This window comes from Bos indicus, chromosome 10 (genome assembly GCF_029378745.1).
Source record: "Bos indicus isolate NIAB-ARS_2022 breed Sahiwal x Tharparkar chromosome 10, NIAB-ARS_B.indTharparkar_mat_pri_1.0, whole genome shotgun sequence".
Lineage (NCBI taxonomy): Eukaryota > Metazoa > Chordata > Mammalia > Artiodactyla > Bovidae > Bos > Bos indicus.
Window position 1 is genome coordinate 68,798,636 of NC_091769.1, and position 15,016 is coordinate 68,813,651.

Here is a 15,016-nt window from a genome sequence, read left to right on the forward strand (position 1 = left end):
TGTGTTAAGTCACTCTACGTTTGAGACTCTATGTTCCTGTCAGCTTGCTTATAACACGTTTTAGACCATCACTGATCAGTGTCTTTTGAGATGCGTTCCAGGGAGATATCCACCTCCCCTCCCACTCCAGAATAGTTGCTACAATACTATATAAAGTAAGCTTAAAGACTTTACCAAGAACCATTCTCTGTGCTGGTGTAAGAGTCCCCATTCTTTCTGGTATTGCAGCCAACTGGAAAATGCAGTGACTTCAATTCATTTTCCACCGCATGGTCAAAGCTTCACAGAAACACTCCTCCTCATCAATGTAGGAGACAATTTTATCATGATATAAATTATTTGTACTACCTCAGAAACTCAAGTTTTTCAACTCATCTCCCAAGTTTTCCTCATGCTATAAGAAAAGAAAAGAAAAGAAAAAAAAAAAGACCAATTAGCTTTCTTTAATCTCTCTGAAAATAACTCGGCGATTTAACAATTAGCACACGGGCATATAATTACTCGCAGTAAACATGTGATTTAGGTGTATGTTGACTAACTAGGCGCACATTGCGGGTTGGCGGGCTGGGGCCCCTCGTGCAGTTCCACCCCACACCTCCGGGGGAAGTCGCTACCCTTCCTTCGGCCCGCTTGGCGACCCGGCTCCCGTCTCTGTCAGACCCGACCAAGTGGCCAGGAAGTGGGGGAGGCCATAGCGACGGCGGCCCAGGCTTCCTCTGTTAAAACAAGGTTTGTCCCTTGTGATGCGCCAGTGGAAAGCACACTATAATTCTGTACACCCCGGGCACTCTGACGGCTGCCCGGGCCTGGGTCCCACGAGATCCCGCATTTTCTACCCCGGCGCCGGCGCAGAAAGGTGCGGTCCGGCCCGACCCGGAAGCTGCCGCGGCCGCCTAGTGCCGAGCTCGCCTCTCGCCTTGTGGGCTCCTGGCGCCCCGACTTCTGGGGCCCGCCGTGTCCTCCTTTCTTGGTCCCCTCTGGCCCATGGGTCTCCATGGCGACGGCGGGGGCCCGGCTTGGGGGGCAGGCAGCCCGAGTGGGGGCGCGGGGCGCTGGGGGCCTCTGCGGCGGCGTCGCCGTGTTCGCCGCTGTGGCCGCCGTGTTCACTCTCACGCTGCCCCCCTCGCTGCCAGGGGGCGACTCGGGTAATGTACTCTCAAGGTCGTCCCTCCTGCCCTCCCTGATTCTGACCGTTTCCACGAGATTTGGTCAGTTCGCCCACTCCATCCTCCCGCCGGGGTCCCCCGCAGGGTTTTGCGTTTCAAAACCAGTTTGTGTGTTTATATTTCTGTAATTTTCCTGTAGTTCTGGTCTCTTGTAGTTTTCAGCCTTTCGAGACAGGGCTGGTTGCTTTCTCCTCATGGGACTTAACTGACCGCTCCACTTCTCCAGATCATCTTCCTAGCTTTCCATTCCTTTTTCGTCCACAGATACCAGTGTTACTTGCAGAGTCTTTGTCGTGTACCAGACAAAAGGGCTGACAGGAGCCGCGAGCAAGTTTCATGGAGAGTGTTGTAATGCGGGCAGAGACAATACACGAACTGTTGAATAAACACAACGTATTGGGAGAAGTTATTGGAGACAGTAAGAGGAAAATGTGATTGATAGTTGGGTAGGCAGTGGCTCTATCCGGATGGCTAGTCCGGAAAGGCCTCTAAGGAGGTGATATTTTAGTTGAAATCTGAACGTTGAAAAGCAACCAGCCTTGCAGACTATTTGCGGGAGAACACTTAAAAATAGTGGAAACCAGTTGCGGCTTAAAGCTGATTCTATCGAAAAGCGTGACTCGGGGCTATTTAAATCACATGAATAATCGGTTGCGTATTTGGGATGAGATGCAGATGCAGGTTTTATTTTGTTGTCAAACTGATCACCTAATACTGCCTAATAGTGATCAGTGATTTTGTCAGAATGGTGCTGAAACTTGGGGTAGTGAATCTATAGACTGAAAAAAACTGAACACCTTAGTTGCTGCATAACAGAATACCCCCAAATTGAGTGGCTTAAAACAACAAACGGTTATTCTCTCACATGTTCTGTTGATCAGGAATCTGGGTGCAGTTTAAGTGGGTACTCTTATCCAGAACAAGTTTGTTGTCCTGGTGTGGGCTGGGGTGCAGTCAACTCAAAGGTTCAACCTAACAAGGATTAAATTCTAAACCTCATCCAGCTCTTTGATGTGGGGGTTTCACAGAGAGAGAGAGAGATGGCACCTCTGCCTACAGCTCCGTCATTTTGTAACCCAGTCTTGGCAGTGGCAGACCACTGCCCTGTTTTATTCTTGGAAGTGAGTCAGTATGTCCAGCCCATACTCAGCGGCAGAGGGTTATCCAGTGAGAATACTGGAATTTGGGAGTTTTAGAGGCCATCTTCAAGGCTGCCTACCACATTGAAGATCCCTGATGTTCCTTTTACACATCATTACCTTTATTTTTTCTTTCAGATCCTATTGAATAGGAGCAGTGTTTCATTAGTATAGTGGGGAATGGAGTTATTTTCAAGTTTTATACTAAATAATAGAAATAACTTTATAGTTGTGAGAGCTTTGATATTGGAGAGTATTACTTACAGGTTGAATAGATCTGTACCTTTGAAAAAAAGCATTGATAGTTCTTGACTATGGTTGTTTGAGCCTGAAGGATGAGATTAGAATGAATAATAATAACACTTGTTGAGCACTTACTATGTGCCAGGCACTGTTCAAAGTGCTTTACATAGGTTGCCATTTTAATTCTCCCAGCTGCTACCCTGTGAGGTAGGTACTCATTTATTTTATAGATGACAAAACTAAGGTTAAGCTCTGTCCAGAATCACACAAGTAGAAGATAGAGGTAGTCAAGAGGAAAAAAACCCAAGTAGATTGAATTTAGAGCGTGCTCTCTTAACTAGCCTATGCTCTAAATTCTTTTAAATCTATCATCATGTATTTAGTGATGAAGTCTATTTAAAATTTATGATTATGTTACCAAGCTCATTTTGCTTTCTGTACAGCAGGCCAGTAAATTGGGAAAACAGTTGTTGGAGCAAGGAATAACCACTTTAATTGTAAAGCTAGCAGACTGAAAAGATGACAGACTAGCACTTCAAAAAAAAAAAAAAAACCTTGGTACATATACAATGGAATACTACTCAGTCGTTAAAAATGAAGTAATGCCACTTGCAACAACATGGGTGGACCTAGAGATTGTCATACTGAGTGAAGTAAGTCAGAAGGAGAAATACTGCGTGGCATCCCTTGTATGTGGACTCTAAAAAGAAATGATACAAATGAACTTACTTAGAAAACAGAAACAGACTCACAAGCTTAGAGAAGGAACTTAGCGGTTTGCCAGGAGGAATGGATAGATAAGGAGTCTGGGATGGACAAGTACACACTGCTGTATTTAAAATGGATAACCGACAAAAACCTACTGTATAGCACATGGAACTCTGCTCAATGTTATGGGGCAGCCTGAATGGGAGAGGAGTTTGGGGGAGAATGAATACATGTATACATATGGCTGAGTCCCTTTGCTGTTCACCTGAAAATATCACAACGTTGTTAATCCACTATACCAGGTTTCCCTGGCAGCTCAGCTGTAAAGAATCCACCTGCAAATGCAGGAGATAAGGGTTTGACCCCTGAATTGGGAAGATCCCCTGGAGAAGCAAATGACAACCCACTCCAGTACTACCTGGGAAATCCTATGGACAGAAGAGCCTGGCAGGCCTCACAGTCCATGGCGTCACAAAAGAGTAGGACATGTCTTAGCAACTAAACCACTACCACCCCAATACAAAATAAAAAGGTGTTGTTGTTCAGTTACCTAGTCATGTCTGACTTTACGCCCATGGACTGCAGCATGCCAGGCCTCCCTGTCCCTCACCATCTCCCTGAGTTTGCCCAGGTTCATGTTCATTGCATCGGTGATGCTGTCCAGCCATCTCATCCTCTCACTTCCTCTTCTGCCCTCAATCTTTCCCAGCATCAAGGACTTTTCCAGTGAGTCATCTGTTCATATCAGATGACCAAAATACTGGAGCTTCAGCATCAGTCCTTCCAGTGAATATTCAGGGTTGATCTTCCTTAAAATTGGTTTGATCTCCTTGCATCCAAGGGACTTTCAGGAGCCCTCTCTAGCGTCACAGTTTGAAGGCATCAGTTCTTTGGCGTTCTGCCCTCTTTACAGTCCAGCTCTCAACAACTGTACATGACCACTGGGAAGCCCATAGCCTTGACTATACGGACCTCTGTCAGCAGAGTAATGTCTCTGCTTTTCAATACACCGTCTAGGTTTATCATCACTTAACTGTCAAGAAGCAATTGTCTTCTGATTTCATGGCTGCAGTCACCATCTGCAGTGATTTTGGAGCCCAAGAAGAGAAAATCTGTCACTATTTCCACCATTTCCCCTTCCATTTGCCATGCAGTAATGGGCAGGTGCCATGATCTTAGGTTTTTTAATATTTAGTCTTAAGCTGGCTCTTTCACTCTCCTCCTTCACCCACATCAAGAGGCTCTTTAGTTCCTCTTCACTTTCTGCTATTAGAGTGGTATCATCTGCATATCTGAGGTTGTTGATGTTTCTCCCACCTATCTTGATTGCAGCTTATAACTCATCCAGCCTGGCATTTCTCATGATGTGCTCAGCGTGTAGGTTAAACAAACAGGGTGACAGCAGACAGCCCTGTCGTACTCCTTTCTTGATCTTGAACCAATCAGTTGTTCCATATAGGATTCTAACTGTTGCTTTTTGACCCACATACAGGTTTCTCAGGAGACAGGTGAGATGGTCTGGTATTCCCATCTAAGAGCTTTCCACAGTTTGTCATGATCCATACAGTCAAAGGCTTTGGTGTAGTTGATGAAACAGATGTTTTTCTGAAATTCCCCTACTTTCTCTATAATCCAGTTAAGGTTAGCAACTTCATCTTCAGTTCCTCTTCCTTTTCTAAACCCAGTTTGGACATCTGGAAGTTCTTGGTTCACATAATGCTGAAGCCTAGCATGCAGGATTTTAAGCATGGCCTTATTAGTATGGGATATCAGTACAATTGTCCAATGGTTAGCACATTTTTTGTACCACCCTTCTTGGGAATTGGGATGAGAATTGACCTTTGCTAGTCCTATGGCTGCTGCTGGGTCTTCCAGATTTGCTGATGTTGTTTAGTTGCTCAGTCATGTCTGACTCTTTGGGACCCCATGGACTACTGCACACCAGGTTTTCCTATCCTTTCCCCTATCCTTCCAGGACTTGCTCAAACTCATGTCCATTGAGTTGGTGATGCCATCCAACCATCTCGTCCTCTGTCATCCCCTTCTCCTCCTGCCTTCAGTCTTTCCCAGCATCAGGGTCTTTCTAATGAGTCAGCCCTTCGCATCAGGTGGCCAAAGTATTGGAGTTTCAGCTTCAGCATCAGTCCTTCCAATGAATATTCAGGACTGATTTCCTTTAGGATTGACTAGTTTGATCTTCTTCCAGTCTAAGGGACTGTCAAGAGTCTTCTCCAACACCACAGTTCAAAAGCATCAATTCTTCGGTGCTCAGCCTTCTTTATGGTCCAGCCCTCACATCCGTACGTGACTACTGGAAAAACCATAGCTTTGACTAGATGGATCTTTGTTGCCAAAGTAATGTCTCTGCTTTTTAATATGCTATCTAAGCTTGTCATAGCTTTTCTTCCAAGGAGCAAGTGTCCTTTAATTTCATGGCTGCAGTCAACATGTGCAGTGATTTTGGAGCCCAAGAAAATAAAGTCTCACTGTTTCCATTGCTTCCCCATCTATTTGCCATGAAATGATGGGACCAGATGCCATGATCTTCACTTTTTTGAATGTTGAGTTTTAAGCCAGCTTTTTCGCTCTCCTCTTTCACCTTCATCAAGAGGCTCTTAAGTTCTGCACTTTTTGCCATAAGGGTGGTGTCATCTGCATATCTGAGGTTATTGATATTTGTCCCGGCAACCTTGATTCCAGCTTGTGCTTCATCTAGCCCAGGATTTTGCATGATGTACTCTGCATATAAGTTAAATCAGCAGGGTGACAAATTGCTGACATAATGAATGCAAAACCTGATGGCATCATCCTTTAGGGATTTGAATAGTTCTGCTGGAATTTCATCACATCCACTAGCTTTATTAGCAGCAGTGCTTCTTAAGGCCCTCTTGACTTTTTTCTCCAGAATGTCTGGCTCTGGGTAACTAACCACACCATTATAGTAATCCAATTCATTAAGATCTTTTTATACAGTTCTTCCATGTATTCTTTCCATCTCTTCTTGGTCTCTTCAGGGTCTATTAGGTCTCTACCATTTTTATCCTTTATTGTGCCCTTCTTTGGGTGGAATGCTTCCTTGATGTTTCCAATTTTCCTAAAGAGATCTCGTCTTTCCCCGTTTGTTATTGTCTTCTATTATTAAGCACTGTTCATTGAAGAAGGTCTTCTTGTCTCTCCTAGCTATTCTTTGGAACTCTGCATTTAATTGGACGTACTTTTCCCTCTCTCCCTTGCTTTCCGCTTCTCTTCCTTCTTCCACTATTTGTAAAGTCTCCTCAGATACCACTTTGCCTTCTTGCTTTTCTTTTTCTTTGGGATGGTTTTGTTCACCACCTTCTATACAATATGTGGACTTCTGTTCTTAGTTCTTCAGGCACTCTGTTAACTGGATCTAGTCCCTTGAATCTATTTGTTACCTTTACTGCGAATTCATACGGGATTTGATTTAAGTCATACCTGACTGGCCTAGTGTTTTTCCCGGTTTTCTTTGTGCTGTGCTTAGTCGCTCAGTTGTGTCCACCTCTTGGCGACCCTATGGACTCTGTCCATGGGGATTCTCCAGGCAAGAATACTAGAGTGCCATGCCCTCCGCCAGGGGATGTTCCCACTCCAGGGATTGAACCCAGGTCTTCCACATTGCAGGCGGATTCTTTACCATCTGAGCCACTAGCGAATTTTCTATGAGAAATTGATGATCTGAGCCACAGTCAGCTCCAGGTCTTATTTTTGCTAACTGTATACAGCTTCTCCATCTTCGACTACAAAGAATGTAATCAATTTGATTTCAGTATTGACCATTTGGTGATGTCCATGTGTAAAGTAGTCTCTTGATTTGTTGAAAAAGGGTATATGCTATGACCAGTACATTCTCTTGGCAGAATTCAGTTAGCCTTTGCCCTGCTTCATTTTGTTTTCCAAGGCCAAACTTGACTGTTACTCCAGGTATATCTTGACTTTCTACTTTTGCATTCCAATCTCCAATGATGAATAGAACATCTTTTTTCGGTGTTAGTTTTAGGAGATCTACTAGGTCTTCATAGAACTGATAAGCTTCTTTGGCATCGGTGGTAGAGGCATAAACTTAGATTACTGTGATGTTGAATGGCTTGCCTTGGAAATGAACTGAAATCATTCTGTCATTTTTGAGGTTACACCTAAGTACTGTATAAGTACAATTTCATACTCTTTTGTTAATTATGAGGGCTACACCACCACCACCACCACCACCCCAATACAAAATAAAAAGTTTATACACACACACACACAAAACAACCTAAATTTGGATTCCTTTTATACAGAAGAGGGGGAGGGTCCACTATGGTGCTGACCAGTAGCTAAGTGGGGCTGCTATATCTGGCGCCTGCCCCACACCATTACAATTGTTACTTTGTTTTCGTTAATAATGTCTTTTATTTTTTTCCCAAAAGAATAAAGTTATCTATTCACTTAGAGTTATCAGATTTTTTAGGTATTCTGATTTGTTTCATTTGACGCTGGATAGTAGTTGCTTCTAATATTTTTATGTTCATTTTTTTGAGAATGCTAAATAAACTTTTCCAATGTTGCCAGTAAAATTTGTAAATCACATCTTTGATAATTTTGCTTATGTGTTTAATGTACTGTTCTCTTTAGATTTCATGTTTTATGAATTTTTTTTTAACCAATAAACAGAATGCATCTCAAGACCAACATAAAGCATATACTCTTCTTCCTAATAAGTCTTAAATTATACTTCATGAATCCATCACATTGTGTGGCCTAGCCAAAACTACTTTTTGTACCACTTGATACACATTGTTGATTTATGGGCAAAAGCATTCCTGGTCATTTAGAGGAAAGGTTGGGAATCTAGCCTTCACTTGTGTTTGTTATTCTTGGGAAAAATAAATTAGCTTATATGTATATTTATATATTTTTAACATACAGAGGGATCTGGGTTATGTAAAGGTGAAACATCTACTAACTACTCTGAGTTTGCCACCCATTTTTGTCCCAGACAAAGTTGTGGTTCTCAAGCTTGAATATATTGATACTTGAGAATTGCCTGGAAAACATTGGCCCTGATTCCAAAGGGTGTTGTGTAAGGAGATTTAGGTTATGGTCAAGGAATCTTCATTTTTAAAAGGCATCCAGGTAATTCTGATACAGGTATAGTAGGACTTATATTTGACAAATTGTGTTTAGTTGCTAAGTACTGTCCAACTCTGTTGAACCCCATGGACTATAGCCTGCCAGGCTCCTCTGCCCATGGGACTTCCCAGGCAAGAATACTGGAGTGGGTTGCCATTTTCTTCTCCAGGGGATCTTCTTGGTCCAGGGATCAAACCCACATCTCCTGCATTGCAGGTGGACACTTTACCACTGACCCATCGAACCCTAGTGTAAAGGGTTGATTGAGGGAAAGCAAGGTGCCAGAAGGCTTTTTTTTTTTTTTAATTATTTCTCTTTGTATCATGTTCAATTTTAAGAGTAGTGCTTCTCTTTAGCTTTTTATCAAGGGTACATAATAGACTTTGAACACTAGCATCTTTTCTATTTAGATTTTAATTCACATACGAAAAGAGTTGGTGATGGAGGTTTGTAACATTCAAGATTCATCTTTCTACCAACAACTCCCACAAAGAATAACAGTATATTGACTTTTCAATGGTAAGAGAAAAGAGGGCATTTTTCTTAATGTTAGATGTAATTCTAAATACATTTTTATTTGAGGAGAATGAATAGTGGCCTTGAAAATCTGAACTGAACTGTGCTTCATTGCACTTACAGAAATGTAAGAATCAGAAATTAATTAAAACCTTTTGGGACTGAACACATAAGAGCAAACCCATTTTGGAATATAAAATGATAAATACAGTTTTGGTAACAGTATCTACAAAGGGAAGGTTATTTTAAGCATTTTAAAACCATGAATGATTTGTGTAAGATACAAAAAGGGCTTTTGTCTTCTAAGATGTTCTTGAATTTTTCTGGAAGACTTCAAAGATGTCCTTAAGCATGTGACTTAAGTGAGTAGTATCTGTCTTTCATGCCCTTGTGGGGCTTCTCTGAAGTGAGCAATTATCCCACCTGATGGGGATGTCTGAGTCTTTTTGTCATCTTCTATGTGCGGGACTCTTCTGGGTGGCACAGGAGGGAGAGGTGCCGATGTCTTCTTGACAGAACCCTAAAATGGATAACTTAGTGGAAAAGACAAATGAAAACAACTAACCAGAATAGAAAGCAATCTAAAGAAGTGCTAAATAGGTTCAGGCAGGTTCTATGAAGGAGGCAGAAGTGATTAATTCTAATGGGTGAAGCTGGGGAGGGGTATGTGTAAGGAAAGGTGTCACTGAGAAGGTAACAATTGAACCAGGCCTTGAAGGATTTAGGAGAGAATGCTGGGTGAGAAAGTGAGTGATAAGAGGTGCAAAAGAGGACCATTTCAGAGTAACAGTGGGGAGCCCGATCTGACAGAGGTGAGCCTAAGTTTCATGGACATAAGCCTTGGGAAAGAAACCAGAAGCCGTAGAGGGCTTAGGTGTCACAATGAGAAATCAACTTCATTCAGTGGGCAGAGAGCAGCCATTGAGAAATTTTAGACTAAGAAAACAATCTTGACCTCTGGCGGGGCGGGGGGTGGGGGTGGGGGTGGCAGTAATTAGTGATTTCAGTAGGGAGATGAATTGAAATAGAATATTGGTCAAAAGCTACTGCCATAGCCCAGGACAAGAGAAAAGGTCTAAAATATGATCAGGGTTCTAGAAATGAAGGACATTGATAGCCACTGAAGGATAGAAAATAGACATTAATACATTTTCTGATAATTTTTAACTTTCATAAATCAGTTAATATTGATTGATTTCTTAAACTGTACAGTATTATGTATATAGGAATGAGTCAGAAATAGTCCCTGGATACTAAAAGGACTATCAAATAGGCACTGAATTACTACATCATAATTTTAGAAGTAATTGCTAATGTTGAGGAATTACAAAGAACTATGTAAATGACATGGTGATTTAATGGTTTGAAAAAAAATGTGCTGTGGTAATCAAAGCTTGCCAAAATAACCTGCAGTTAATAAGCATTTGGCAATTGTTTAAAAATATCCAGGGTAATGAATGTAGAGAAGGTATCTAAATGCCAGCTTAGGGCGGAAAGGCACATTTTATAGACTGTTCAAATCCAGCTTCTGCTCATTTTACATATAAGGTTGCATTTTTACAGGCAGTTTTGCACTAAATTCTTGAGGGATAACAGCGTTTTACACTAATGCTCTGTAAGAGTTTTTATATATTTGCAAGTGTAAACAACCTTCAGGACGGAAAGTAAGCTTTTTTAAAAAATTGAAGTATACTTGATTTACAATGTTGTGTTAGTTTCTGGTGTACAGAAAAGTAATTCAGTTATACATATTACATATTCTTCATTATAGGTTATTGCAAGATACTGGATATTATTCCCTCCTATAGTAGGAGCTTGTTTAAAATAAGCATTTTTAGAAACTAGAATTCACCTATATTTCCACTGACCAGTTATTAAAAACTGTCAAAGATAGTTTGTTCAATGAGACCTAAGGGAGAAAATACTCTGAGACTATTTCATGCTGTTAAATCTCTACAGATTTACAGTTTTATCCAGTCAAATTAATGCAAAACCCCAATGCAAGCATTTGGATTTTGAAAACTTTGGAGGAGTGTCATTTTCTAATAGTAATTATTGGTTTTACATTATTTTTTCACAGGGGAACTGATCACAGCCGCACATGAGCTTGGAGTAAGTATTAGTTTTATTGTTTAATCAATGCTCTCATTAACAGTTTTAGGAATTAAGAAAGTTTAATTAAGCATGGAGTAAAGTAGATTAATTTATTTTCAAACCCCAGTTTTTAGTAACTTATAAGTACAGTACGTGACAATTTACTTTAAGTTTTAAATCCAATTAAATTATAAAGCAAAGCCTTTACTATATATACAGTAGCTGGCTTATTATCACCCCAAATTTTGTATAAGCTATGGAGAATAAAATAAATCGGGTTAACAGTTTTAATAAGTTTATTATTTAATAAACTTTATTATGGTGTATGATCCCTTTAGGCAAGACCTTAGGACTGTCAGCATGGTGGTAATCCGATAGCAGTGTGGTCTTTCAACTTTCTAACCAATGCGATATTTCAGAACCGGCTTTTTTTCAATAGCCTTTTAAATGACCCTAATGTACTGTGAACCCAGAGAACAAACTGCTTAAGAACTGACAATGAAATATGTCACCCTTTCTCTAGGTGACACACCATGTGATAGACGCTGCCAAATCCACTAAAGAAAATATTTATTTGTATTGGCACAAGAGGATTACAATAGAAAACCACTATTCAAACATTTAGTCATTGTCTCTTAATCTTTATACTTGCCTGGGAAAAGGGCTACTTTTCAATGAAAGCCAGTGTGACTGTTCCTTTAAAACTAGATGGAAACCTCCTAACTGTTGCTAATTTTCCCTTAGGTTGCCCACCCTCCTGGCTACCCTTTGTTTACTCTGGTGGCTAAACTGGCAATTCTACTATTTCCTTTTGGTTCGGTTGCCTACCGAGTCAATCTGCTGTGTGGCTTATTTGGAGCAGCAGCTGCAGCTTTACTTTTTTTCACCGTTTTCAGGTAAAGTAGTTGATTAGTTAAAGTTAATTTTAACTAATTGGAGATGGAGCTTTCTTATGGCCCATGTACATACATGACAAAAAAAAAAAACCCCAAAGAACACCTTTTGTTGCTTAAATGGTTTTCCTAATCACTCATGTGATTTCACTTTCTCAATTTACAGTAATTTCATATGTGTTTGACCCTCAAATGATTACACAGTTGGTTCTGCTTCATACAGTGGAGAGAAAGTGTCACCAGTTCATTATCACAATTCTCTGTTTAGGCAGAATTAATAATGTTTGTCATTTTAGGAAGATGCAGATGGGCCAGTTTAACAGTATGAAGTTCTTCTTTTGGTAAATGGTAAATATTATTTAATTACTCACAGTATTGCTGATAGGCAGCTGCCTATCAGGTCCAGAGCTAATACCTAATTATATTGTATTTTAAATATGCACATGCATACATTTTGAAATGAGGCTATTAACTAAGGAAATCAATTTGGGAATGTAGTTTTAGTAAGGTTTCACTTTGTTACAGTATAGCTGTAGGGAAAACAAGCAAATGAGACACCACTTACTTCATAATGAAAGGCTTTCCTAGTTTGGAAGGCTACCCTACTTTTAAAAAAACAGGTCATTAGTTTAGGATTTGGTAATCTGTATTTGTCTTTGCTGTTTCTCGCTTTCAGTACTAACTCAGTCTAACCTACGCCTGAAAGGATTATAGTCAAAACTACAAATTATACTTTCTAAAAAGGAAAAACCAAGTTAAAACATTTCTTTCAAAAAGTATTGCAGATTTTATTATAAAAACAAATAATTTTGTATGTAAATATAGTATAATTTGAATAGAAAATTTCAAAAGTCCTTTTTGGAGACTGTTTTATTTACATTTGTCATATTACTGCCCTTTGACTAAATTCTTTCTAAATTCCCTTTGCTTGTTTGTAAGAAGGTAAAAGTTACTATGGCTAAAAATTACTATTAAATCTATTTGTGGAAAGTTTCAGATTCAAAATTGTAATTGTTGATCATTCCTAAACGTTTATCTGTATTATTTAATTTGTTTTTATTTCAGTCTTACAGGTTTTCAGTGATAGCCATATCTTTAAGTATTAAATGTTTAACATTTTTGCTTGGATTAATTAGTATTATGAATACTTTTTCTAAATGATTAGAGTAATTATTATTAGAATTGTTCCTTCTGGTCTTATTTTATAATTAAGGCTGTATCATTATTTTCATTGAGAGAAAAACTATTTTAAATATCTAGAGTGAAATTTAGAACATACCAGTTCTGTATTAAATGTATGAATTACTAATTTTCATAAGATATTTAAGACAAAGCCTTTTTTTTTTAAAACTAATATTTGTTTTGCTAGTTCATTTGTATTTTAGATTATTTCTACAACATATACACATATTAAATGCTGTAGCTGTCTCTTAAAGCAAGTAAAGCTATTTGTTTTCTAAAACTTTTCCATGGTTTTTTGTTATATTAATTGTTGATGCCCTTCCACATAAAAACCACTGCAAAAATCATATATAAATTCTTTGTCTTTCCAGAATCCGAATAGTTTGGGACAGTAATTTTCCTTTGAGTTGTCTGCATTTTAAAATAGCTATAATTATTATGCTTGATTATAATGGGTTTTAGATCAGCACACAGACCTGTGACCATTTTATTTTAATATATGGTCTTAATGATTAATTCATATGCTTACTGACATGTTTTAAAACAAAAACTCTTAATAGACTGGATATTTGCTTAGTTTTAGTAATCTAGTACTTTGGAAAAGTTACTTTCTTCTGAGATGTGTCCTAACAATATTATCTCTCATGTAATTTTAATATGAAAATACTTCATTATTTTGAATACAGATAATTGACAAGGTACACGTCCTTTGGGAACAACCTAGTTCAAGTGGCAAATCTGTTTTGTCAAACAATGGCCGCCCTTCGGGAAAGAGCAAGCCATCTCTATGGTAATAGGACTAACAGTAGCCTATTGATCGAGTGGAAGAAGACATTATACAATGTCAGCTGGCTTGTTACAATTTCATTTGTCAAATGACCTGAACTTAACCTTTAAAACCTTCCTTCTGTGAATATAAACCCAACAGCAGGACGCGGTTTTTGTGCAGCCATTACAGTGACGGCTTTTTTCCAGTCCTAGCGTACAGTAAATGTATTCCTTCACAGGTTGACTCCTTCATCAGAACTCATTCAGAAGACATTTCACTACTTTATTTATCTACCGACCAAGTCATCATTCCATTTTCTTGTTGAATATTGAGGGGTTTTGATCCTGGAGACAGTTGTATTCTTTCTTTCCCTCATCACTTAAGAGAACATTACTGTACATGTAGGATTAGTGCTGACTGGTGTGCAGGAAATTAATTCTTTTAACAGGTTTAGGTTTTTTTCAGGTAATTGTTCACAGAGCATTCACTATATTTAGCTCTTGGGGTGGACATAAAGACCTTCTGTACCTTTTAAACAAAGATTGTATTTCAAAAGCAAATTTCTGTTTAAATATGTTGATGTAAAAAGCTCCATTTTTTTCAGTAAACATGACTTGGATTGAAAGACCAGTTACTTCGTTGTTGCCAATTACTATGTAATTTTTGCTTTTCTTTCATCTTTCTTTTGCTTTTAAAAGCCTATAAGATGTCATTAACACTGCATTTTTTGTCAATCTTTCCTAATGGTTGGCAAGAATTCTTTTATATTTGCTGAGGTAGAAAGGATATGAGTAAAACAGTACATTGAAAGCTGTATGTGTCACTGTACTTTACTGAATTAAGAATAGTAAGATTGGGGCAGTTATTTCTGCATGTATTTATTTATGTATTGTCCCCTAAGGGGATATTTTAAAGCATGATTATGTTAAAGGAGTTTAATCTAATACATTTCATTTATAGGAAATAGTATTCATTTTATTAATGTGTACATCTGTGCATTTAAGACTCTGTACTACAGTTAAGTGATTTAGAGGAACTGGGATTTTTTTTTTTTCCTTTGAAGGCCAATGAAGTAAATGATTTTTTAGTTTGACAGAAGGGTATTTAAAAGTGTCATATTTGAAATTTGCAAATCCTATTAATACAAAAACGTAAAAGTTATAGGTCCTATAAATC

At 38.9% G+C, this 15,016-nt stretch overlaps 1 protein-coding gene across 1 annotated transcript in view; it reads left to right on the forward strand.

The window, feature by feature from the left end:
* Positions 1-873: 873 nt before the first annotated feature.
* The window catches only part of TMEM260 (transmembrane protein 260), a 72,000-nt gene continuing 57,857 nt past the window's right edge, over positions 874-15,016 (forward strand). The window contains 4 exon segments of the mRNA XM_070797648.1: positions 874-1,017; positions 1,019-1,145; positions 10,983-11,014; positions 11,741-11,892. Coding sequence (XP_070653749.1) covers positions 985-1,017; positions 1,019-1,145; positions 10,983-11,014; positions 11,741-11,892 — 344 coding nt within the window. The 5' untranslated portion in view covers positions 874-984.